Below are 27,909 nucleotides of genomic sequence, written 5' to 3' on the forward strand. Positions count from 1 at the left end.
CTATTTTCAAATACATATAATCAGTACTTTAAAGTGTGAACTTTTTGTGGTCTTCTACTGTTGGTTTTTTCTTGATCTTCATTGTTTCCTTGTTTGTTTGTTTCCCCATTAGTGACAATAAAAAAATCATTATTTTGTGCACATTTTTAAACTGTTAAAAGAGTCTTACTGACAACTGTTGAGCCCCATGGCAGGATCTGTACAGTTTAACAAAATGGAATTGCTGGTTGAATTCTCATCCAGCTGCAGAAGGAGGTTCATGCCGCCTTATTCTACAATCTTAATTTAGATAATTTGGTTATGTCTTGTGGGTTAATACCAATGGGCAGTTAAGCACTACGCAGCTACTCGTTCACTTCCCTCCCACCCATAATGGGATGGGAGAAGAGGAAAAGAATAGTAACAGCTTTCTGCTTAGGAGGCAAGATAAAAAGCATTGTTTAATAAGTGAAGGATAAGGGGAAGAAGAGAGAAAGAAAACAAAAAAACTGATGCAAAGACAATCACTCACCACCTCCCTCAGGCAGACTGATGCCCGGACAAAGATTACTAATGTCCCTGACCCCTCTCTTTTCCCTTTTGTTGCTGTACATGATTTTATATGACATGGAATATCTCTTTGTTTAATTCAGGCCGTCTCCCTGGTTGTGTCCTGTCCCAGCATATTGCGCAGTCCCAATCTATTCACTGGCAAAGCAGAGTGGGAAACAAAGATGGCCTTGATGTTATTCAGCAAAAGCCAGAACACTAGTGTGTTATCAGTATTGTTTTGGCCACAAATCTAAAACACAGCACCATATGAGCTGTTGTGAAGACAAAAACCTCTATCATATCCAGGAGCAGTACAGTATTTGTTTACATACATACACATACATGCTATTATAGTTAGATCGTATCTGTGAAATCAGTGGATAGAGAGGAATATTCCGAGCACCTGTATTAGGGTAATACTCATAAAGCATGCCCACGAAGGAGTCATATCTCTCTATTGTCTGTGGTGTTTTGTTCTGTCACATAGTCTTAGCAGTAGGGAGTACTCTCACATCACACAGCTAGTATGAGTTTCATTCTGAGCAGTCAAACTTAATTGGGATTGGCAAATTACAGAACTGACAAATAAATAAAATACAAAGCCATGTAGGATGATTTTGATGTAATCTCCAGTGCCCTTTGTTCTGCTTCTAATTAGTGTCTTTTTCCTTACTATAACAAGCCGTTCCTTAATGGCATGGAGTCTTTATAATCTCAGCTACACGTGAATAACTCCAGACTAACAGCATTTTCTGTCCTGAATCGAATAGTTAAGTCTTATGTTGTTTGTAGACTGAATAACCTGTTCTAGAAGCAATGCTGTAGCTTGCTCAACAGGTGCATAGTTTATTACTCTTTTCTTCTATTCTTTCCTTTCTCACTTTGTCCAGTAGGACTATTTTGTCTAGTTAGAAATAAATGAGAGTGTGATGAAGAGGACACCATATAATGGAGACTGCTATTTTTTTGTTCATTCTAATCATCTCTTGTATTGTTGCTTTTTAGATAACTCGCTTTCTGCTTGTCCCACTTGAAATTTGTCAGCTGTGAACAGAAGTGTTATCATGACTATCTCATTGACACTGTAAAATTTTATCCTGTTATTTAAATATAGGAAAAGTAATTCATTTAAAACCAGGACAATTTATTAAGAAACATTAAAAATTTTCATTAGATGGGCCTTAAAATAAAATATTTTTAACTGATGAAGATTGTGTAGTAACATTATCAGATTAAAAAAAATGTCAAAAAAGAAGTTTTACTTATGGAAATTCAGAAACTTGTAGTAGTATTTTCCAAGTAATTATAGAAAGAATCCAGAAACATAGTTAAATTCTCAAAAATAGTAATAATTTGATAAGAACTTTCACAGTTTAGTTTATAGTCTAATAGATATAATTGTAGATAGAAAAATCAGAACCAAGAAAGAGATACAGTTAAATTAACTGACACTTGTCATCTAATTACAAATAAAAAATACAACTAGTATTTATATCCTTGTTTCACAAAAAGTGTAGTTATGAATGTGTTTGATTTACCAAATGCATATACATTCATCCAGTTTTATTTTTCCTGCTAATGAGAAGCAAAGCAATTTCTCCAGTAAAAGCAACTCATGCAGTTCATTTTTATGTAATACTTCTTACTTATAAGGAGACTCTGGGGTGACTCATTCCTGAATGCTACTTTGAAGAAGAACAGTATTTTAGCATATGTATTAAAAAAATTATAGTTTTAAAATTGAAAAAAAACCACACAGCATAATCTGCTTAAATAAAAGGTGCTGGGGAAAAAACAATTATTTTAAAAGGTACTTATGATTTATTGATTTTTTTTTTCTAATATGGAAAGTTGGTAACACTGTTGTGTTTGACTTTTAAGTGATTAGGGTCTACCAGCTAAGCTCACTCTATTGAACTTCTAATTGACTTATATTTCCTCTTCTGTCTACTTTTTCTGCATTCTACAAACAGATTTTGGACTTTTGTTCTTTAAAAATGAATTATCTTGAGTGTGTTTATTTTTCCTCACAGAGCAGAAACTTTATGTTTCTCCTGAGATCCCAGATTGCACTAGTCATTTCTATTGTGAAGATTTAGCAATTCTTTCTATGATTATCATATTTTATAGCTTCATATTATTGAGCACAAGTAAGTTGTTCAGGATAATTTAGAACATCTAGGAAATCGTGCACTCAATTCAAAATATTCATAATTTGTGAATTTCTGAAAGTGTTATATTTCAGTGTATTCACCATTCTTCTGATGTGCTCTGAAAGAAAATGCCAGTGGTTTACAGTTACAATTTTGGTGACTGCTTTATTTTTCATCATACAAAATATATGTTGTTTCTGATGGCTGACTTTTCATTTCCCACATCTGTTGCCCTTGATACTTAGGTATCTTTTTTCAAAATTATCTCGAGATTATATCTGAATTTTCCTACTCTTTTTAATATTATACTTCTCAGTTTCACTCTCTCCCTCTTAGTTTGTCCACAATTGCTGAAATTTGACTTAAAAAATAATTCTTCACTACTCCTGTGAAGAGAAACTACTGTTTCTCTTTTCCTTCTCATTTATTCCCTGTTAGAAATGTTGTTTTCCTTTCAGTAAATGAAATGTCATGTAAGTGTTAGCCTGTTTTGTTTGGATGAAGGAACTTAGCACTGTTTACTGTCAGGCTGTCATGCTTCTTAGTATACCTTTGTTATGCAATTTTGAAACCATTGGCCAGTTTTAGTCAAATTTCACAGTCCTGAAATAATGCCCTTATTGAGAGGAAAGACTGAGCATTACTCTATAGGTATCAATTCAGTTTGGCTTGCTGGCTACCCAGTCAGAATATTCATCATCACAACTCATTTTAATATGCAGTACCTTTCCTAACTGTTATTTATGAGATATAGATGTGGAGGGAGATAAAATATGAGACCTTGGCATAGGCGTCGCATTCAAAATTTTCATATGGCCAAAAGGAAGTATGTCATATATAGAAAGCTAAGAATATATTTTTAGTCCAATTGTTGCTCACACCGTCACTTTTACTTTTACTTTTTAAATTTCTATAGAAAGGAATTTGTAAAGCAAAGCAGTTGGAGCTGACATACACCTGACATACAAGTAGATGTTTTCTCAGACTTCTTCTACTTTATCCCATTTTAGGATGTCCTCATATACTATAATTGGGAAAAAAACCCACTGTTTTTCTAATAGAGAACTTAATTTAATTAAGTTCTTAAAAAAAAGAGGAGTAGGCAAAAAGAATCCATAGTTGCAGTCACATTTCCCAAACCCATTCTAGCTGTCTTAGTGAATGTGTTGCATATTAGGAAGTGCCCATAAAATTGCATAACTTAATCTGATTTTTTTTAATGTACTTAAATTTACATTAAAAAGGATTTAGGATTAAATTAGGGACTATTTTTCATATGTTAAAAATATTACCATTTCTACTAACTAGAGTACAATAAATAATGGCATTAAGGTAGCAGACTTTTTCTGCCAGGTAGATGCCTTTTTTATACATAGCAATCTAAAAATAAAGGGAGGTTGGTGATGGATATGCTTATTCAATAAAACTTGCATTTTATTAAAAAAAATGAAGTTTTCTAGAGATCTTAGCATTTTATGAAGGATAAGTCTTTTTGATAACCATTCATCTCAAGGGAAAGCAAAGAATATTAATATTGTAGAGTGAATGATGGAATTAATAATGCTATTTCACAATTTTTCTACTGATTTTCTGAAGACAGAAAAATGCTTAAGAGATTGAGGCTTAATATAGCCTGGGATTTTACTGTGAGCACACTATTTTCTGGAGGAAGAAAAGTGTATGCACACTGAGAACAGTAAAATATTTTCTACCCGTGCTTTCAGGGAGCTAGTGTTGCTCCTTAAGCACAGGATTTGAATATATAACCTAAGGTTATACAGGTACTGTGTATTTCTTAATGCAGTAAAAAACTTTGTCTCTTTAGCAGAACCCTAGGGAAATTACAGCTCTGAGTACCATTGCCAGTCAGGTCCTTATTGTTTTATGTTCTGATATTTTCGTGTTTTCTTATCCCTTCAGCTTTGCAATTGCAATACATAGGGAATGGTGGGTATTCCATAACGCTCAAGATGGATTACTGAATTTCTGTGTGCTGTGCAAACTTTTGTTTCACTTTTTGCAAGAAGGAAGTTCATACTGATTGCCTGTTGAACTACTGGAAGCAGTTAGAATACATTTTATTATATAGTATTTTTATTTTTCATAAGATGATAAGGACTTTAAAAATGCTTGGGTTTTTAAATATTAATATTTAATTACACTTTTTCTAGTGTTCAAGTAAATATTATCCTGTTTAATTAAAAAACAGAAGCATTGTTAGGGGTGTTGTGGTTTTGCCACCTGTGTAAAGCAGTAAAGAGAGGAAGAAACCACAAATACCCAGAAGAACATTTCTATATCACATTTGACTGGTAATCTTGAGTTTCTGGGACCCTCATATCTGTCAAATCTCAGTATCTGAGATATAGACAGTCTAGGTACACCGGGTCTGAGGGGAAGAAGAAAAGTCACAGAAGTTTGATTGGCAAGCCAAGTTATACTAGGTCAGAAGATACATAACTTTCATGACCTTTGAGGGATTCATAATGGAATTTAGTACAAAGAAGAATACAGTTAGTCTAATGCTTAATAAGATGTATTTGTGGGGCTTAATCCCTGTCCATATTACTAATGTTACCTCAGTTTTTAATATTTCTGGAATATCTTTTTTCCCCACATGTCTTTCCATTTAGAACTAGAGCTTCTTCAAGAGAAGCAGAATATATGTTTGATTTGCGTTATTTTTACTGTGAAAATCCTAGTTCCTATTATTGGAACTCTAAGAGTATTTTCAATCTGTTCTGAATTTCAATATAGCATAAAGCTGAATATGAGGTAAGAATCCTAGTCACATATATTTAGAGAGCAACATGTTCTAGAAAATATACAGAAAAAAGTTCAAATTGCACTTCCTTTCTTCCAAAAACACACTCATGCACATGCAAAACATGATTTAAACATGATCAATCTGATAACCTTTATCTAGAAAACAGAGGATTATGATGGAGCTTCTGAGTTATAGGAATCATGAAATGAAAAGGAGATTGTTGAAAAATTGTTCTATTTCTGAAATGTTTTCAGATGATGTCCTAAGGAAGGAATACTAATGAAAATAAAATATGATCTTTTGAGGGGCTCATAGCAAATTCTTTTCTAACTCATTAAGTGATGTTTCGTGACCCTAGTCCTGAGTCATGACATCTGGAAAGATATGTTCTTTGATGCCTATAGCAATAAACTGAGGTTCCAGGTTGCAAGTCCTATCCTGGGCTGCAGCAAATTGCATCCTGAGCTTTCATAGAAAAAGGCATGGCCAGCAGGTAAGGGGAGGTGATTCTCTCTTTCTACTTCACTCTCTTGAGACCCCACCTGGAGTACTGTGTCCATTTCTTGTGCTAAAAGCACAAGAGAGGCACAGCCCTGTAAAAGTGGGTCCAGAGAAGGGCTACAAAAATAATCACAGGGCAAGAGCCCAGTGGAAAAAGGCTGAGAGAGTTGGGGTTGCTCAGCCTGGAAAAGGGAAGGTTCCAGGGAGTCCTTATTGTGGCCTTTCAGTACTAAAAAGGGTCATGTAAGAAGAATGGAGAGACACTTTTTACCAAGGACTTTAATGACAAAAGGCGACAGTTTTAAATCAAAAAAGGGTAGATTTAGGTTGGACATAAGGAAGAAATATTTTAAGATGAGAGTGGTGAGACACTGGAACAGCAAAGGCTGTGGATGCCCCATCCTCAGAGGTTTTCAAAGACAGGTTGGATGGGGGTTTTAGGAACCTGTTCTACTGAAATATGTCCATGCCCATGGAAGAGGGGTTGGAACCACATCATCTTTAAAGGTCCCTTCCAATTCAACCCATGTTAGGCTCGTCTACTTTGAGAAGTGGATTTTTTTATTGTATGTACTTATATACACCATGACACTGGAGGAATGTACAATAAGCCTAAATGAAAGTTTTAAGTGAGCTAATTGGGAGCTTTGAGCAATTGCATGCTCAATTCTGTGCTAATACCAATTGTTTCCATGTTTAAGTGTTACAGAAGTATGTGGCACTTGAAAAGCCAATAAGTCACCCTAGTGTTTATGTAAGATGAAAAATACATTTTAATCATAAAAAATAGGATAGCGGGGGATCAATTACATTTCTTTTGTGATTTATACTCTTTTCTTATCAGTTGAAAATATACTGTGCAAACAAATGACAAATGTCTATGTGAGATAATTTTAAAATTCAAGCATTTGACTGCTACCAGCATTGGAATGAAATCTTTTTCTCAGATTTCCTTTACACTAGACTTCTTTTCAGATTCTTACTAGAGTTTTTGTCTGCTGTGAAATAGTATCTCAATTTTTAAAGCTCAGCACCAAACAAGTCTTTGGGCATGACACTCATAAAAAGAGCTTTCTTTTGTAAGGTATGACATAAGGATTTGTTGGTAATATTTGATAGTCATGATTGAATAATTAATTGCTATGTTAAATCAGGTGTCATTGCATATATCAAAAGAAAAGAAAAGAATATAATTCATATTTATACTAAAGCTATATAACATACTCCCTGAATGTCCTGTAAATCATGATATCATAGTCTGATGGATCGCCTGATCAATAATTTATGAGTCATCTATAGGATTTATAACAGAAAACACATGTAGAGTATCTTAACATTTTACATCTTATTTTTTAAAATAACGAATAACAAAACACACAACTATGCTCTGTGTGAGTGCTTTCATCCCTAACTGACTGACCTTCATATTTACTGTGATCTACTTTAGGTACAGGTTCTACTCTTACTAAAACAAATACCAGAACAACCTCCAAAAGTTTCTGTATGTGTTTTGTTTTCCTTACTTAAAAAAGGCAAAAAGCATATGCATCTCTGAATAAACAGTAGTTGGAATTTTAAAAGCTAGGTTTTATTTTTTTTTCACTTGCTATCCAAAGGACTGCAAAGGATACTGTGCAAATTAAAGGGATAGAGAGGAGATGATGCTCTTTCAGGATTTCCTCTCTCACCTGAGTGGTTCCTGTGTTATCGTCTTATGTAGATCAGTGAGATAGGGTTTTTTTCTGAAAATAATTTTTAATGCTCTCTTAAAAATTCTGAGACTGTGTTTAGTATTTTTAAAATATAAGCTAAGAATACTATACTGCAAGAAGTTAACCAATAAGGAATGATGCTTTTTATGTGTATTCATCTCCTCAAAAGATTGTACAAATATTTTGTATTTATATAGTAAATACAGTATTTATTGTAATCGTTCCAAAACACTTCTCTTGTAACTATTGGGCAATGTAGTGCTGCACCTTTTCAAAAAAATCTGTGAGATCCTCTGACCCTCCAGAATAATCTTCAGTTCTATTTCTAGTATAATTTGCTATATAGACTTTTATATAGTTTAATATGTCAGTCTTAATATGTCCTGTACTCTTAAATAATCTTTCTAGTACTCTATTTTGTATAAAAATGTTGATAATAATGATATTATCTGTAGTAGTACTATAAAAATAATGAGAGTCGGAGTAATAATAGCATTAAAAATTAATGAGCCATTACTAGATTTAGCATAAAAATTTAATGAACCACAGTTTTGGTAGAATAAACCTTTTTACATTTCTTTTCCAGCAGCAATTAATTTCTATTCTTAAATTTAGAATTTATTTTCTATTTTTTTTGTTATTTGGAGACTCTGATTTATTATAAGATTTCAGAATATTTGGGGTACCTCCACATCTCTTCTGACTTTGTAATGTTACAAACACTGGAGTCTGGATTCACTGGCAAAGTTAGGGAAAAGAATGTTTTATGAAAATAAATCTTCTCTTTATTGCATAGAATGATTGTAATCATCAATGACTAAAAAACCTAATGACAGTTGCTGTACTTCAGTGAAGCAATTAAGTACAAACTTCACTGTAAGTAGGCACTTATGCATATCCAAGTTATATGTTTAGTTTAATCTTGCTGAATTGACTTGTTTAAATAATCTAGTTGACAATAATAAGTATATACTTCTAGGATTTTCATCGCACTGATTTTTATAAATTAAATGTGTTTCATTGAATAATATTTTGAAGTCTTTGAAAACGTAGAACCGAACATCAAATTTGATAAATCACTGAAGCAATTTTTTGTATAGAGCTGTATCTAAAAGGAACATTTCCTTTGGTAGATATCTGTAATATTTTTGGACCTTTATGAAGCCCTGTTTCTATATAGTCATTAATTCTTTTAATTTTTTTGGTCAGGTGATTTTTTTTGGCATAGTTTAACATATATTAAAAAATCCAGTGTATTGTAAAAATCTTGTATTTCATAAAATTTAAGCAATTAATGACTTTTATGTCAAGTACTAGAATATTTCTGTATGGTCCCAATGGATGATTTATTTCTTGTTGTGTGCTAATCACTATGTTATTGGAGCTTGGCCTTTCAGTGTTTACCTATTATTGAATGGATTACAGAATTTATATTAATGTGTACTTCCTGTGTTGAGAGCTGATTAAGCAATAAAAAGTACTTCTGTTCTCTTCTAGCTTATGAGTTACAGAACTGCCCTGATCCTCCTCCTTTTTTGAATGGATATATAGTCAATACAGATTACAGTGTGGGTCAGTCTGTATCATTTGAGTGCTACCCTGGATATGTTTTGAGGGGTCAGCCTGTTCTCACATGTCAACATGGAATCAACAGAAATTGGAACTATCATTTTCCCAGATGTGAAGGTAACTTTCTAATACTACCTTTGTTTCAGGACTCATGGTACTTTCTGATTTTTGTTTAGTTGTTTGTGTATGTGTATATAATGCAGCTTTTGCTGAAGAACTGTGCCTTTATCCTAATATATAATGTAAGCAGATAAAGGAAGATGTTATGTGCTTTTATAACTCAGACATATTTTATGAATCATGTTCTTCAGCAGTGATTTATTGTTCCTATTAATATCTGTCAGTTGTATGGATTATAAGGACTCATGATACTACCAGAAATTATCTTAAACTCAATGTGATTTTTTTTTTCTGATTTGAGAGCAAGTGTACAACGTAATATATAACATTTTATGGTGTTAGGCTTTTACTTGGACTTTCATCTAAAAAATGCAAGTGCAGAAACAAAATTTCTGACATCCTTTTAGAGCTTTAGAAGCTTTGATAAAGTATTCATATAGGATGTTATGACAAAACTAGGCAGTCATTGTGTAGAGCAGAAGTGGTGTCACATACAATTAACCAGCTAAGAACATATAAAATAGATTGAAATAAATGGTTTCCATCATAACAAGAGCCTAATGGTGCTACAGGTTTGCATTGCAGAATGTATGTTCAGTATATTTGACGCTGATGCTGAAAGATGGGACAGAAGCTTCTCTACAGAAAACACCTGACAGCCCTTAGGTTAGTCAAACCAGAAAACCTGTGAGGAATTCAAGAGAGATTTAACTGAGCTACAGGTATAAGCCATGAAAAAACTGTAGAGGAAGGGTCAGTCATTCTGTTTCAGGACAGACTGCTAGAGATTAGAAAGAAATTTTCCACTGGGACAGGCTAACTGTTTTCCAATTTGAGTTCTCTGCATTCTTATTAGACAAGGGCTCAGTATTGTCAGAAGGAAAAACTACACTAGATGTCAAAAGGTTTGCTAAGGCACTGCAATTTCCTGCTTCCCAAATGAGTGTTTTAATACTGTGAATAACAATTTTAAATTATTTTCTTATTATTCCTGAACAGCTTAATTATATTGCTCTGCAGCATGAACATATGTTTTGTCCATGTACTTGGGAATGGACATTTGTATTATTTCATGTTGTCATTTAAATCCAATGTTGCAAGAATCCATAACATTTAAGTTCTAGTTCCATAATAAAGAAAAATACCATAAACTCCTCAGAAAATTAATACAGTAAATACATAAAGGAGGTTGAAAGTATTGCAAATTATAATATTGAGAGTTTTTACTTTTGAATTAAAGGAGATTTTTATTGCCAAGCAATTTTGCTGTTTTACATTTATGATTATATGAAGGTAAAAGTACTAAAAGTGATATTTCCTGTGTTGAATGGCATTAGAAAATTTCTATCCTGTGAGAGAATGTGTAACTTCTGTCCAATCAGTGGGTACAATACATTTACTGTTCAATGATTATCAAGGTGTGGTTGCAGTTCCCATATCTGCCATCTCTTCTTGGGTTTTAATCTGAATCCGTACAGCTGGAAGACATTTTGCAAAAATATAGGTAAGGAGGAATGTATGAAAATAATTTAAAACCTCTTTTGGAATATTAATTTCTCTTTTAGGGGAAATAATACATAAAATGAAAGAGCAGCATAATAAACTATTACAATTATTAAATAACTATATTATTTTAGCAAAGTATAGTTGGAATTGTGTTGTGAAACATCTTATGAGCCTTGTGCAACTCCATTAGTCCATACTATAATAGGCATTATAGGCATTTCTTATAAAACCATACCTCCCAAATGAAAAAGACTGGAGAGGCATGAGAAAATGTAGTTCTTTGTGACAGTACAGCCAATGCATTCTTTAGAGACATTCAATGTCATAATGCATTACATCTTTCTCAAAGTGATTGCTTATAACTCATAAGGATTTTTAATTTTTTTTAATGTTTCTTTCTTCCAACACTTTTACCACAGGCATATTTAGATTAAAAATGTGAACTATCATCTCCTATATCTTTTAATTAAAAGATTTTGTAACATTCCCTTTAAGTTATGTGCTTATATTGCTCTGAAATATTCTAAGACCACCAATCTCCTTCTGTTGACTCTTACAGCTAATTTCTGTAATTATTTTAGAGAATTCATTCAGCCTAAAACATGGGCTTAGGTATTCCAGTTATGTGCTTTTTTTACCCCCCCAAGGATGCTGTTTTTCAGTGCCTCCTGAATTAGAAGGTAAAAGAATAGGAGGATTGGAAACTTCAATTTTGGTACATAAGACCTTGTACTGAATTTGATCTGCAGCTTCATGTGACTTTTTAATTAGAAATTATAGCACTTAAAAATATTTTTCCATTTATTGAATGAATTAATATATAATTAATTTTGAGTTCTAAAAAAAATGAAGATGAAGAGGTACTATTTCATGAAGATACTTTCATTCAAAGGCAATTGGGTTATGGAGTCAATTTTATCAATATTTTGGAAGACAATACAAAGTTATTCATGCTAAAACTGCACTATAAATGAATGTGAAGTATTTTTCCTCATGTTAAATATACAGTAAAGTTTTACAATATCCTTTAAAGAATGATATAAAAGTGTAAAGATTGATGAGAGAATATTGTCAGCATGTCCCATATACAATACAATACAATACTAGTGTGACAAGAAAAAATTAGAGGTATAAACAAAAGATCAATCAAGCAAAGGGACTAACTAGTCTGGAAATAATGATACCACTTTCAAAAAATGTGGGGAAAAAAGATAAATCTTAAGAGCATGAGAAAGATAGGGAATCAAATAACTTCTGTGCAGTCTTTGTATAGCAGATATGAACATGATTTACTTTAGTAAATGAAAATATTAATGTATTTAGTCCTAAGTCTTGCTGATTGATGATACAGGTTTTTAATGCTCATTATGGTGTCTTCTGATGGTCAGCTACAATGTACCTTAACATCTTGTATTATAATAGAGAAGGAAAATACCTTAAAGGACATAAAACTATAAGACAACATTTTTTTTCTCTTGTCCCATTAAGGCTGGCCTACGTTCTGCACTCCTTGAATAAAGACATTTAAGATATCAAATAAATATTCTCCCTATATCCTTTTATTTTACTAATTAAAATTAATTTTAACAAACAATAATTTCTGAGATGCAGTTTGAAATGTTTATCAGTGGAAAGATATTATTTTGTGTATGTTCTTAGAAATCTAGGTGTAATCTCTGTTCTCTTTGAAAATTGTTTTCCCACCTGCTATGTTTTATATTGGTTCACTGAATGTTGTTTTAGTGTTAGTAATTTTTCTTGTTATGTTTTATTATTTATTACTATTTCCTTATGATTAAAATATTGACATTTGATGTAATCCTACTGATATCTTAACAAAATAAATATGGAACATTTAACTTTCACAGCACATATTTTTGGAATCCTTTCTATAGTGGTAAATCAGAAATGAGAAGAATAAAATATATAAATTAAAGTTAGAGAATGGATAAGAAAGGTAACCATTATGTCATTCACATTTGAGGAATAATCTTCTAGCCTCCTCACTTGATAAGAAATTGAATCAATAGCAAAAGTCATTCTTTTTTATTATCTTGACCTCTCAAAAAGCTCTCTGATTCTTTTATGTCATGAAATTAATGGACTTTCTTCAGGTTTAATAAGCTGCTTCACCTTTTCATAATCAAATAAATGCTTTGCGGTATTTCTCTGGTTTTGGAACATGTGGAGAGGTTAATTTCTTTTCCTGAACCAAAGAAAGAGAAGCAGCTTCCCAGAGTCTTTGCTGGCATGCATTGCAACACTTCAGCATTCACTTCAGTAGGAAGCTTGTGAAACTTTGTGTTCAAATGCTTCCATGCAGAATTTTTTTTACTAAGTGTTTTTAGGATTCATTGGAAACCTACACAAGATTCAACACTTCTTGGTTTTATATAAATCATGCTTCCTCTTCCTTTCTTCCTAATCCTAGATTAAGCTTTGTGGGACAGATGCCTTAGCCTGATTTTGATTTCTTGGATGGTATCGGCAAGACATGATTCTTTCTGTGTTGTCTTTTCTCTTCAAGGGTGATCCTATGTGCGTTCTCAAAGGAAGCAGCAGTGTTATGGATTATGTGTTTCCAGACCTCCTGATTGGAGGCCAGAGTAGACCAGCGACACAGATCAATGTGGCCAAGCCTAAGATGTTGTTTCAGGGAGTCCTTGTGTCTCCTCTTTGGGGTTCCTCTCTTGTAGCAGCCAGTGGCAAGTTCACCATAGAGCACAATCTTAGGGAGGTGGTGGTCCTTCATCCTTGAGACATGCCCTGCCCAACGCAGCTGTGTTCTCAGCAACATGGCTTCAATACTTGTGACTGCTGCCTGTTCTAGAACAGATGTATTGGTCACATAATCTGACCAGTGGATGTTTAGGATTGTACGGAGGCAGCGTTGATGGAAGCGTTCTAGGAGACGCAGATGGTGGCGGTAGATGACCCATGATTCAGAACCATATAAGAGAGTAGACAGCACTATGGCTCTGTAAACACTGATCTTTGTACTTTTCTTCAAGTGTTTATTTCGCCAAACTCTTTTATGGAGTTTTCCAAAACCACTATATTTTCTATATTTTTCCAAATCCTTTGCTAACCTGTTGTCTCTCTCTCCGTCAATCTTACCATCCGAGGATATGAGGCTACCTAGGTAATTAAACTGCTGGACTGATTTGAGCTCTGATTTGCCAGTGGTGATATGGGGATGATGGAAGACTTCCTGAGGTGCAGGTTGATAGAGAACTTCTGTCTTCTTCAAGCTGACTTCCAGCCCAAAGAGCTCAGCAGCCTCAGCAAAGTAGGATGTGTGGGCGACAAGGGCGGCGTCATCAGCATAAAGCAGCTCCCGGACAAGATGGTTTCAGGTCTTAGTGTGGGCCTTCAGTCGCCTTAGGTTGAATAGGCTTCCATCAGTACAGTATTGAATGTAGATACCATCTTCTTCATCGAGGTCTGCCGTGGCCCTTTGGAGCATCATGTTGAAAAAGACTGTGAACAGAGTTGGTGCAAGAACGCAGCCTTGTTTCACACCATTCTTTATTAGAAAGGGCTCAGGAAGTGCATTGCCATATCTGAGTTGCCCGTGCTGATCCTCATGAAGTAAGATGATCATTTTAAGGAACTTGGGGGGACAACCTAAACGTTCCAAAATCTGCCATAGACCTTTTCTGCTCACAGTATCAAAAGCCTTGGTGAGATCAGTAAAGGTTACATAGAGACCTTTGTTCTGTTCCCTACACTTCTCTTGCAGTTGTCTGAGAACAAATACCATGTCTATGATACTCCTGTTGGCTCTGAAATCACATTGACTTTCAGGAACAAGTTCTTCTACTATAGTGGATATTAGTCTATTCAAAAGTATTCTTGCCAGGATTTTGCCAGCAATAGAGAGCAGAGTAATACCTCAGTAAATTGAGCAGTCTGATTTATCTCCTTTCTTCTTATACAAGGTGATGATGACTGCGTCACAAAGGTCTGATGGTAGTTTGCCTAGTTCCCCACAGCGCACTACAAACTTGTGAAATTTAGCATGGAGTGCTTGGCCCCCGTGCTTCCAGACTTCAGGTGGAATTCCATCCACCTCAGCTGCCTTGCCAATTTTCACCTGCTGTATGGCCTTAAGAGTTTCTCCTATACATATATACACACACACACACATGCATATACATACACGTACACACACACACACACACACACACCCCACACACACACACATATATAATGAACAGTTATAGAAATTCATACAAAAAAGGAGTTAAATAGTTATCAACCAGATGCTAGTATAGACAAGTTGAATTGAGAGGAGATATGGAAAACACAGGTTCAAAACTGTAGTCTGGCACTGGAGGACTGAGCAGAAAGCAAAGATTTGCATGCTTTTGGAAGCCATCCCCATTCTAAATCATATTCTCCACTGTGTATCAGGTGATTTGAAATACATTAAAAAGCTTAATCTGTATATGGGAGAAAATTAAATTAATTTCTGCATATGAGATTACAGTAGAATTTTGTCATATAGTTATGCTTTTTAAGACTGTGCAATCAAGTTGCCCTAATGATATACCATAGCTGTCTGGTATAACATATGTCACTCAAATGACTAACTGCACTTGGGTACCTTTGAGTGGAACTTTAAAAATATTTATTGTCCTTCCATGCACAATGCTGTATCTGGAAATAAGTATGAATGGGCATGGGAACACATAGTATGGTATTCATTCCTTTGTAAATCAGCATGTGGTCTACTCTTAGCACTTGAAAGTTTAGAAAACTTGATTATACACTTTTCCATTTCAAAAATCTGTGTTTCTTCATGCCTGTAATTCAAAGTGCAATATAATGACTTCATCAATTTAGGGTTATTTGTTTATTCAAACTAAAGCTATTTTTATCTTGTGTGAAATATAATCTGTTATTTCTGTTTCATTTTCTGTCTTCTGTGATTTTTAAGGATCTTTGGAGAAAGCCTGGTAACAGCTGGGTGTTTTCCTTATTCTATTAGAGTTTTGTCACCTGTTACACTTTTTTTTTCTGAGAAAATTTATTAATCTGTCATGGCTAACAATCATACAAGAGGAATTGGTACTTCTACCCTGAATGGTATAGCAGCTTTAAACCATACAGGAAACGTGACATCATTCTGCATTTTTCATTCCTTCTTCCTTTTTCCCTTTTCCCTTCTCCTTTTTACTTGTTCCTTTTTTTCTCTTCTAATTTTTTTTTCTTTTCCATCACTTGTTGAAAGTTGAAAAAGAAATAAAGAGGGTCTGAAGGAGAGTCATAGGAACCCTGACAATAATAACATAAGCTTTATGGTAAGAGCTAATGAGAAAAGTTCTAGAGCAAGACTGAGTGCACATAAAGGAGATTAAGATCCCACTCTAATGAGTGAGACAAATTAATTTGCACTAATGGCCATATGTCTACTCAGATACATTCATGCATCCATAATCACTCAATTCTTCCAAACTGAGTCAAAAGAGAGCACTTTATTACGTATTTGCTACCCTTGAATAAAATCAACCTTTTCATAACTTTGACTTGACTACAGATTTGATTCAGCAAGTGTGCACTAATTCGTGCCTCTATGTTCATTTTACTTGTCATAAGTATAATTACCGTGAAATTTGAAAGTGAATTACCATTAAACATGACTCAAACCTGTCATAAATAAAGTATAATGGTTCTGGAGTAGTGAAAGATTAGTCTTTTTTTTCTTTTTTGAGAATTGTGTCCCAGTTTGGTTAATGTTCAGTTGTGTGGAAAGATGCAAGACTTGTTTGCTTATTAGTTTCTTAATTGTGAATACAAGCAAAAGGTTCCCCTTTTGTGTGCTTAGTTTCAAAAATTGTATAGAAACATTATTCCCAGTAGATTTTGATGGGTTTTAAAAAATGAAATCTAAGACACCAGGATAAATTATTTCTTTCACTATTTTCTGTCTCTGAAAAACAACCAAGGAAAATACTGACATTAATACTTAGATTGTCTTGTGAGCTTTTAGATTCTGATAGCATTTTGATATTGCATTTGTAATATAAAAAAATATTTTCTCCTACTAATTTTTTTCATTTGTTTTCTTTTCAGCTCCTTGTGGCTATAATGTAACTGCTCAGAACGGTACAGTTTATTCCCCAGGATTTCCAGATGAATACCCAAATTCCAAAGACTGTACTTGGTTAATAATTGTACCTCCAGGCCATGGGATTTATATCAACTTTACCTTACTCCAAACTGAACCTGTGAATGACTACATTGCAGTTTGGTATGCAATTTTTCAAAATAGAAGTGATTTTTTTTTCTGATTGATCTCACTCTCCCAGGCTACAGCTTTTCTTAGTATTGCTCTTTATGTTGGCATGTGTGCTGAAAAATAGCATAAAACAAGTTGTAAGATTATATGGAAAAAAATATTATTTATCACTATCTGAACTCATTTAAGAATATTGTTCCAAAAACCCTTTGAAACTCAAACTCAGTTATCAATCAGCTCTTGTTTGACCTCTCTCTTTTCCGAGTTGAGGCCGTGTTAGGTCAAAGTGGTGTAATAATCTGCACTATCTTCAACCAAGTGTTCCATGAAAATATCAGGCAATATATGCTAGTTATAGCAAAACTTTTTGACATCTTTAGATATTAACTAATTTGGATATTAAGATTTTCTTAAATTTTCTTAATATTTCAATACGGTTGATAGGCACACTCTTTAACTTTTCTAACCCAGGATTTCAGGCCTTGTACCTCCATGTCTTTAAGCTTCATATTGTATGTTCCCTTTTTATGACCTTGTATTTCTTTCTACCCAAACCCATCCCAGCTTGTGACCTCGGCTGAAGGAAGAGGTCTCAGGGCTGTCTAAATTCTTGCATAAGAAGAATAGGCAGAAATAATGCTGAATATGTTAGACACCTTCTCATCTCTGTCTAATCCTGGTCCTTACCCCACTTAAGGTGCAAAGTGACTTATTTCTCATATATGCTACAGAGAGTTCAGCAAAAGGACAGTTTGCACAGAATATAGGATTTAACTCATTCGTGTTTGAGTCAGCTGCTCCCATCTCCCAGCCACTTCGCTATTCCTAGACCTAGTGATGAATTTTTTTCAGACAATTTATAGAGATGCATAACTGTTTCTGAACTGCCATTGGGCTGCCTCTGGTATTTCCACCACCTATAAACCCAAGCCTAAAATGCATCATAGGTTGTCCTCTTTGGGATTAATTTAAAAGGTAAGAGTTACTTGAAATTTCCACAACTCTGTATGTATCAGTCATGAGTTGAAGACTTGTAGGATTTGGGTCAAAAATGTTAGAAATATGACAACATTACAAGAGTTTTCTAGATTTTTTTGTGGGAGGGGGCTTTGGCTGATGTGTACATGAGAATTTTTGATGAGAACACACACTGAAATTTCAGTCAACTACTAAATTTCTTCCCCGTGTAAATACAACAACTATTGCAAAGCTGCCAGTCTCTCAAAAAATATAATCCTTTTAAGATGGAAAGAGTATTCTGTGTTACTAGAAATAAAAAGAAAACAAACTGATTTTAAATCATTAAAAAAAATTTTGTTACAAAAATTTAACCTGCTCTCCAGAAAAAAGAGACTGTTAATTTAAATGGTGGTTCTTCAGCTAACTTTTTTATGTTTCACTTCCTAGGGATGGTCCTGACCATAATTCTCCTCAGCTAGGAGTTTTCAGTGGGAACACAGCTCTGGAAACAGCTTATAGTTCCACCAATCAAGTCCTCCTCAAATTTCACAGTGATTTTTCAACAGGAGGATTCTTTGTCCTCAATTTTCATGGTTGGTTTGCTTTATAGACTTAACATTTATTTACCACAGTCAATTAGTGATTTTTGAAAATATTTCTTAACTTTGTGGTTTACTGATTTACCAGGATTCATGGATTTGCTATTTTTTTAAAAATAACAGTAAAAACTAGTTTTTAAAACCACACATTAAATAATCTTAAGAATGTTAATTTGTGACTTTGAATAAACTGTGTTCTATATTTAATGTTAATTGTCACTATATAATATTAAGCTTTTACCTTTTTAATTACTTTGGCCTATTTATTAGTTAGCATTTAACATTCTCTAACAAAATTCTTCTCCAGCTGACCATGCCTAGGGCTTATGGTCAGAGAGATTTCTGGGATGCTATGGTAGGACTGAACAACAGCTCTAAGACTGATATCCAGCAAAATACTTTGTTCAAATTTGCAAATCCTTACAGAATTGTTACTCAGAGTCTCAAATGGTTTTCTTGTCTGTGGTTTTCTCCTAAAAGAAGGTCATGATGCACGGTCACCTAAAGCACTTACCTGAGAAGCAAAAACTAAAGTGGATAGGACTATCACGTTGTCCAGGAAATTAGTTCCATGGAGAGGAGAGTTTTGCTTTAGTATGTACACTCTGATCACAAACTTAAATTTTGTAGGCATTCTACTTCATTTGGATTTTTTAATCCAGAAATGTCTTTTTCAGCTAGTGGTCACTTTCCTTATGAGATTGCTCACAATTTATTGAAACAAATTTGAAGAGTAGAGATTTTGCTTTAAAGAATCATATAATCATAGCATGGTTTAAATTCGAAGGGACCTTAATGATCATCTAGTTCCAACCCCCCTTCCATGGGTAGGAACACTTTCTACTAGACCGGGTTTCTCAAAACCTTATCCAGCCCGGACTTGTACACTTCCAGGGATCCACAATTTCTCTGGGCAACCTGTTCCACCCTCATGCGATGTCATGACATTTAACTTGGAAAATGCTGTAACTGAGAGACTGTGAGGTTTAGTGGAACTCTGTGAATTTGGGAAGTATGACTATGAAATGAATTTTCTGTAAAATAGTCCTTACATCAGTTTGGTTTTTTTACTTAAATTTGCAGCTTATCAGCTGAGGAAGTGCCAACCTCCACCCACAGTTCCACATGCAGATTTGTTCACAGAAGATGATGATTTTGAAATAGGTAAAAAAATGGTATTTCTTTTTCTTTCTTCTGTTTTCATTTGAATTCTAAATAAACTAAGCTATTAATATATTTCGTCTTCCACCTGAGATTTTGATATACTTCTGTTTGAAGGATTTTTGAGGTTTAACTTCTTTTTGTCAATAATTTTTCCAGGAGATTTTGTGAAGTACAGGTGCCATCCTGGTTTCACCCTCGTTGGACAAGATATATTAACCTGCAAACTGAACGCACAGTTGCAGTTTGAAGGATCCTCTCCATCTTGTGAAGGTAGATATATGCTTGCATGGTCTGTCTATATATCAGTAGTATGCATCCTACAGAAAGATTTTTAGGCACGGCCTTTTCCTTAATGTTTAAAAGAAAATTTTCTATTTATTTCTTTAATATCTAAGCAGTGCACACCTTGTCATATATTGGTCGTTAAGAATATTGCACAGGCACATACCTGCTTTAGAATCAAAAGAAAAGTGGTTTTAACTATTTAACTCCACCATTAATGAAACATTGATTTCTAAAAATCATTTAACATATTTTATATCGATTCTTATCAAACCGAAGATTTCTTTTAACTCTTGAAGAATTTTTAAAAATATGAATTTAAATTAAGCTTTCAAAATGAAATGAGAATCTTTTCTCTGTGCTTTCAAAAATATGGTGATATAGTATTTCAAACAAGGACTTAAAAAAACATGAATGATGTTTAGATATGTATTCATACAGAATTTTTTTTTCATCTTCATGGAAAAGTTTATCTTGGAAATTTGTACTATGTCCTCCAAAATTTGTTTTTCAACAGATGTTCTTTGTGATTGTTTGCTTTTTTTTTTTTTTTTTATTTTGCTTGGTTTTTAAATAGTGGATAAAAAAAGGTTTTGAAAGGATGAAAAAGTGATCGAGAAAGTATTTGTAGAATTTTGTCCTAAAGTAACTCAAAATTTTTTTTGGAAAATAAAAATTACTGATGAGATACCATCATTAAAATTTTAGGGAATTCAAAAAGTGAACAGAAGTTCTAATACTCATATCATATTACCCAGGCTTAGTTTTGATCTATTGTACATAATTATGGATGGAGCATCTTCTATAGCATGAGATAAAAACATCCATATGCTCAAGAGGTAATGCTGGAAACACAGCAATCATTGTGATGCTTTATTAAGAGCTGTTTATCTTCCTTCCTGTTACCCTTATTCTCTGTTTCTATGATTTAAAAATTAATGAAGGATTCAATAGTACAAGGTATATTAGTTTATTATTGCCATATTTTATGCACCTATAAGAATTTTTTCCACATGACCACCCGTACCCGAGTAAAGTGGGGGTTTTTACCTCCCCTTTCTTAACCGGTGCATACAATTAGCTGGGATCTGTAATGGATTCAGAGACAGGGACTCCATGTCTTTGTTTTGGATGGAAAAAGAGTCATTATTTGTGGGAGGCGTGTCTAAAGGCACAGAGGAAGTGCCCAGGTACAGAGCCCAAGGAGCATGCCCCAGAGTTAGTAAACTGGTTGGTTAAGAAAGTCACATGATATGTAAGGATAAAAGGGCGCACGAGTTTGAAATAAATTCTCTTTGTCTACACCACCCACAAGGAGCATCATCATTCCTTGTTATACAAGCGTCTTACCACAACAATTATTCACTTCAAGACCCTCACTATAAAATAAAGTAATGAGAAAATTGTGCATTTCTGTATCTTTCTGATCAGATAACTCAATACTTATTAATTTTTTTTCCTTTTCTTCAATCGATGTATTTCTCTGATCCAATTATATTTTAATAAGATGATTGTACTGCAAATCCAGACTTCAATTTTTAGTTGACAGTAAAAGTAGTAAGTTAACTCTTGACTGTGTCAATTAGAGTGTCAATGAAAAATGAAAGCCTGAAGTAAACTGAACAATTATTGTAAAATCTACAGAGATATTAGGAGCTTCTGAAAATGATTAGCCATCTATAAAACACAGATTATTTCCAACAGTTCTTGCAGATGGTGTGCAAACTCGTGGCTTTCTCTGACCATATTGATACTTGTTTCTTTGCAACAATTTGAAATATTGTTGACTGTGGTGGGTTGACCCTGGCTGGATGTCAGGTGACCACTAAAGCCACACTGTCACTCCCCTCCTCAGCTGGACAAGGAGATAAATATAATTACAAGCTCGTGGGTCAAGATAAAAAGAGAGATCAGTCAGCAATTATTGCCAAGGGTAAAACAGACTCAATTTGGGGAAAATTAATCAAGTTTATTACCAATCAAATCAGAGTAGGGTAACTAGAAAATAAAATTCAATCTTAAAAACACCTTTCCCCTACTTCTCCCCTCTTCCTAGGCTCAGCTTCACTCCTGATTTTCAGTACCTCCTCCCTGGCAGCAGCACGATGGAGCAGGGAATAGAGATTGTGGTCAATTCATCACACATTGTATCTGCTGATCTTTCCTCCTTAGGGGTACTGCTCAAACTCTTCCTCTGCTCTAGCATGGGAGTCCCTTTCATAGCAAGAAAGCCCTCCATAAACTTCTCCAGTGTGAGTCCTTCCCATAGGCTGCCATTCTCCATGAACTGCTCCAGTGTGGGTGCCTTCTATGGGGCGCAGTCCTTCAGGAACAGACTGCTCCAGTGTGGGTCCCCTGTGGGATCACAAGTCATGCTAGCAAACCTGCTCCAGCATGGGCTCTTCTCTCCATGGGGCACGTCTTGCCAGGAGTTTGCTCCAGGGCAGCTTCCCATGGGGTCTCAGCCTCCTTTGAACATCCACTTGCTCCAGCCTGGAGTCCTACACAGGCTGCAGATAGTATCTGCAGCATTTCCAAAGAAGAGGAATGAAGGTTGTGAAGGGTCTAGAGAACAAGCCTTATGAGGAATGGCTAGGGAACTGGTGCTTAGCCTGAAAAAAAGGAGAATGAAGGGACACCTTATTGCTTTCCACCTGAAAGGAGCAGTGAGGTGGGGGTCAGCCTCTTTTCCCAGGTAACAAATAATAGGACAAGAGAAAACGCCTGAAATTGCACCATGGGAGGTTTAAATTGGATATCGGGAAAAATTTCTTCACCAAAAGGCTTGCAAAGGATCGGAATGAGTTGCTTGGAGAAGTGACTGAATCATCATCTTTGGAGATATTTAAAAGATGTGTAGATGTGGCACTTAAGGATATGGTTTAGTGGTGGACTTGACAGTGTTAGGCTAATAGTGGTCTCAATGATTCTAGAGGTCTTTTCTAACCAAAACAATCCTATGATTCTATGAGCTCCACCATGGACCTTCATGGGCTGCAGGGACACAGCCTGCCTCACTGTGGTCTTCATCACAAGCTGCAGAGGAATCTCTGCTCCAGCACCTCCCCCTCCTCGGTATCTGCAGAGCTGTTTCTCTCACATATTCTTACTCCTCTCTTCTGCCTGCTGCTGTGTGGGGCTTTTTTTTTCCTTTTTAAATGTGGGATCACACAGATACTGCCACTGTAGCTGATAGACTTGGTCTTGGCCAGTGGCTAGTCCATCTTGGGAACTGGCTGATCCCTATGTCTGTCAAACACAGGAAGCTCCTGACAGCCTCTCCTGGAAGCCACCCCTGCAACCCTCTCACTACCAAAACCTTTCCATGCAAACCCAATACATAGATGAATACTAGCAGGTCTGTATTTCCCTCACAGATTTTGTGGATTTTGTGAATTTCTTCCCTTTCTTGTATTTGTTATTTATTGTTATTCAAAATTACTCTATGAATTAAAGTTACTAGAATTTTGTTATTCTATAAGTTGTTTCTAATTGATTTTTAGGAACATCTTTAGTACATATGTTGGGGTTTGGTTTTTTTTCTTTTTTTCATTAAAAAGATTAAATAACACAGTTCTGTCTGAGGAGAATACCACCTGTTAATGTTTTTTGGTCATGTATTCTTTTAATGTGAATATACCAAAGCTTTGTTGGAAGAAGGACACCAAAAGAACTAATCTGATAACAAAAAAAAAGTGTCATCTGAGTGATTCAGAGACAGAAGACAATACAATTGTAGGCATTAGAGTAAAGATTCTGGTACAGTTATTTTGGACAGACATAGGAGAGGAATTTCTTTAGATAAATTGTAATGCAAATGATTTCCTTTCTTCAGACAAGTTGTATCTTTAAATAAATGCAAGTTTCCTTTCTGGAAAATAGAATTACTTGGGTTTATTTCTATCCCAGCCTCTCCAGCAATACTATGGAGATAAGAGTTGAATTTAATTCCTATTTAATGATGAAACCCTGGCTTATACTTATGAAGATTTCTTCTGGATCATATGAAATATTGGTAGATAATCTAAAAGTTGTGTTTTTAATGGCCATCTTTATAGTGTTTTCTTATAGATAAATACTTGAAAGTACTCATGTTGCATTCTGAAAGCCTAAGTATCTGAAGGGGGGAAATATATATTTCTGAATCAGATCAAAAATTCCGTATACCACACAAAATACCCAGTGTTCCGTCTCTAGCAATGGCCAGTAATGATTTTCTAGTGAAGGACAAAAGATCATTGCAAGCATGCAGTTAATTAAGGGCTCAATCCAACTGTAGCTAAGCCACTCTTAGGCTAGCAATGTTCTTTATATTTTAAATCCCATAAAGCTGTTTCTTCAGTGGAATTATTCAGTCCTATTTTGAACCCACATAAATGCATTAAATCCACAAAGTTTTGTGCAAGCAGTTGCACAATTTATTTATGTAATATGTGAAGTCATTTCTCTGTCTGCTTTGAACTTAACACCTACTGTTTTCACTTCAAGTCCTCCAGTTCTTATGGAGAAAAAAAACAGTAATAAGTTGTTCTCTATTCACCATATTTATGACAAGATTCTATAGACCAGAGGATACATCATACCTTTAATCGTTCTTGCCATCCTTCTCAATACACTTTCCAATTCTATTTCTTTTCAGATGATGCAGTATGGAACTGTACTTGTACAACACTATTTGACCCTGATAGACTTGAAAAAAATTGCTACTTGCTATGGAATTTGCATATTGTCTTTCAGGCTAATTTTTGGACTGTCTTCTTGTATTTCTGCACTTTACCCATTCCTTACAATTTTTTAAATAGTCCTTGTTTAAATCAGCTCCACATTCTTTAAAGATACCAGAAAACTTTCCATTTTCCTGAGCTGTGCCACTATATCTTAGTAGGCAATAAATATATTTATATGATAGAAGGCCAGGTTCTAGGATACTATATGCAAGTCTGACGACATATCTGACAGGCAAGAAAAATGAGTCTCTGTGACCACTTCTACATCATTCTGAACAAATGACCCCCAGAGCAGCTGTAATCACACCACACTGCAGCTTTCTTACAGCTCCCTTTCCCTTCCTATCTGGTCTATCTGAGGAGGGTCTTCCTCAAAATACTTGGTGCCATGATAACTTGCCAGGTGTTTTCTAATGTGCAGAGCCCCAGGCACCCTACAGAACATGCTGTCAATGTGCATGAGTTTATGTTTGCCAGTAGTTGAACATTTGCGATTTCTGTTTATACGCTTGGGGGGACATCCTAAACATTCCAAAATCTGCCACAGACCTTTTCTGCTCACAGTATCAAAAGCCTTGGTGAGGTCAACAAAGGTTACATAAAGACCTTTGTTCTGTTCCCTACACTTCTCTTGCAGTTGTCTGAGAATGAACACCATGTCTGTGGTGCTCCTGTTGGCTCTGAAACCACACTGACTTTCAGGAAGGATTCCTTCTGCTATAGCGGATATTAGTCTGTTCAAGAGTATTCTAGCCAGGATTTTGCCAGCAGTGGAGAGCAGAGTAATACCACAGTAGTTTGAGCAGTCAGATTTAATTCCTTTCTTCTTATACAAGGTGATGATGACTGCATCACGAAGGTCTGATGGTAGTTCGCCGAGTTCCCAACAGCGCACCACAAACTCGTGAAATTTGGTGTGGAGTGCTTGGCCCCCATGTTTCCAGACTTCAGGTGGAATTCCATCAATCCCAGCTGCCTTGCCGATTTACACCTGCTGTATGGTGTCTCATATATGAATCTATGCAAATTAACAAATTAGAGTACTTGAAATTTACATGTGCAACAATATTATTAAAAAATGAATGCAAAATAGATTACTTATGTCTTACAATATGCAGAGAAGTATTTTTGTGGTTTGTTTTTTAAAGTAATTATTCCTGTTATCATTCCAAAGTATTTTATAATAGCCATTTTTAAAATTCATGGGATATACTTATAAATAAATGATAATTAAATATATTGCGGTACTGAACTGTCTAGTTCTGTTTTGCAGCTCAGATTTTCTTTATTGGTAAACTTCACATCAATTCCTAACATTCTAGAAGTGTAGGGAGTTGAGTCATCCTGTAATTTAACTGACGGAAGAGTCCAGAAGGTATCTAATACAATAGTGAAGAGTATAATGTTAACATGTTAATTGATTGACAAATAGAAGAAACAGTATCAAGAGGGGAATATTGTGGTGGGTTGACCTTGGCTGGATGGCAGGTGCTCACCAAGCCACTCTATCACTTCCCTTCTCAGCAAGAAGGGGGAAGAAAATACAAGGGATAAAAACTCGTAGGTCAAGTTAAGGCAGTTTACTAAAGCAAAAATGAAAGTTCTCATGCACAAGCAAAGGAAAAAACCTAAATATTTTATTCTCTACTTCCCATCAGCAAATGATGTCCAGACACTTCTCAGGAAGCAGGGCTTCAGCATGTGTAGCTGTTGTAAATAATGAATGTCCCCCCTTCCTCCTCTTTTCTTTTAGCTTTTATTGCTGAGCAGATGTCATATCATACGGAATATCCCTTTGGTTAGTTTGGTTCAACTGTCCTGGCTATGCCTTCTTCCAAGATCTTGCTCAGTCCCAGACTACTGGGGGGATGTCAGTCGCTATGTTGGAGAGACAGGGATGATGCTGTGCCAGCCCTGCTCAGCAGTAGCCACAACTCTGATGTGTTAACAAAGCCTTACTAACTACCAATACAAAGCACAGCACTGTGAGGGCTGCTGTGGGGAAAACTAACTCAGTCTCAGCTAAACCAACACAAATATGTTTGCCTCATCCGAAGCACCTTGTATTTAGCATACTCTATTTTTATCATCATCATCATGGCTGGGTTTCGCGAACGAAGATTTGGGAAGGGCTCTACCCACGTTTGTTGCAAGCGCGTTGGTGGCTAAAGAGGCCAATACGAGATAGACACGTCCAGTTGCAAAAGGCTAACGATGCTAAAGGCAAGAGCTAATATTATAGAACAAAAAAGTCAAAATTGCCAGTTTTTGTTTTTACCTGTTGTGTGTATAATACCAAGAAAATAACACTGTGGAGTTTATTTTTATTCAAATTATAGATATTAGTTATTCATGTTATTAAAAAATGGATGTTTTGTTTTACAAAGCAAGGTGAACCAGTCTCACTGTCTCAGTATCTCAATTTTATGTCTTTAGCCATGTAAGTCTTATAAAATATTCAAGTGTAGCTTCCACCTAGAGATTGTTATGTAATCAGCAGCTAAGCTATACTGGAGGGGAGTTGGTGAGTAATTCCCCATTGTGCAGAAAAAGCCAGCAAAGGCTGCCAAGATGAACACTATCAATTTGCCACATAACCCTCTGATACAGCCAGCTTCCCAGACTGCAGAGGAGCAATACACTGTCTTGCCTTCCCCTGTCCTTGAACTACTCCAGAACTGCTGCACTCATAAGTCCCTGTGGTCTGTCTCCTATGAATGGCTGAGATTGGAAGGGACCTCTTGTCCAACCTTAGCCATAGGAAGTGAATCTTGGCCATAGGAAGACTTAAAGCTATAGCTCATTGTGTAAAGAGATTTGGTCATTTCTGCTCTAGCACAAGAGAGATACTGAGCTATTTACAGGTTAGAAGGACATAAGAGTTTCAATTTTACTGAATGTTCTGCTCTAGGAATATGCTGGGTTTGTATCAGTACTGCAGGGGAATATTCCATATCCCCTTTCATCCTTTGCATCACTATTTGCACTGCTTTGTATTAGAAAGGTGCACTTTTTTTAACGTGAGCAGTACTTCTTCCTTTTGGGAATTGTTTTACTAGTAAGGTTCTGAAGTC

At 35.2% G+C, this 27,909-nt stretch overlaps 1 protein-coding gene across 3 annotated transcripts in view; it reads left to right on the top strand.

Moving 5' to 3' along the window:
- Positions 1–27,909, top strand: part of CSMD1 (CUB and Sushi multiple domains 1) — a 1,092,404-nt gene that overhangs the window by 955,537 nt on the left and 108,958 nt on the right. For all 3 annotated transcript variants that reach the window (XM_039385566.1, XM_039385564.1, XM_039385565.1), the window contains exons 42-46: positions 9,162–9,350; positions 16,938–17,115; positions 18,511–18,656; positions 19,746–19,826; positions 19,983–20,096. In XM_039385566.1, coding sequence (XP_039241500.1) covers positions 9,162–9,350; positions 16,938–17,115; positions 18,511–18,656; positions 19,746–19,826; positions 19,983–20,096 — 708 coding nt within the window. The remainder of the gene's footprint in view (positions 1–9,161; positions 9,351–16,937; positions 17,116–18,510; positions 18,657–19,745; positions 19,827–19,982; positions 20,097–27,909) is intronic.

The sequence above is a fragment of the Pipra filicauda genome, unplaced genomic scaffold (genome assembly GCF_003945595.2).
Source record: "Pipra filicauda isolate LSUMZ 115617 unplaced genomic scaffold, ASM394559v2 scaffold41_size5083284_pilon, whole genome shotgun sequence".
NCBI lineage: Eukaryota > Metazoa > Chordata > Aves > Passeriformes > Pipridae > Pipra > Pipra filicauda.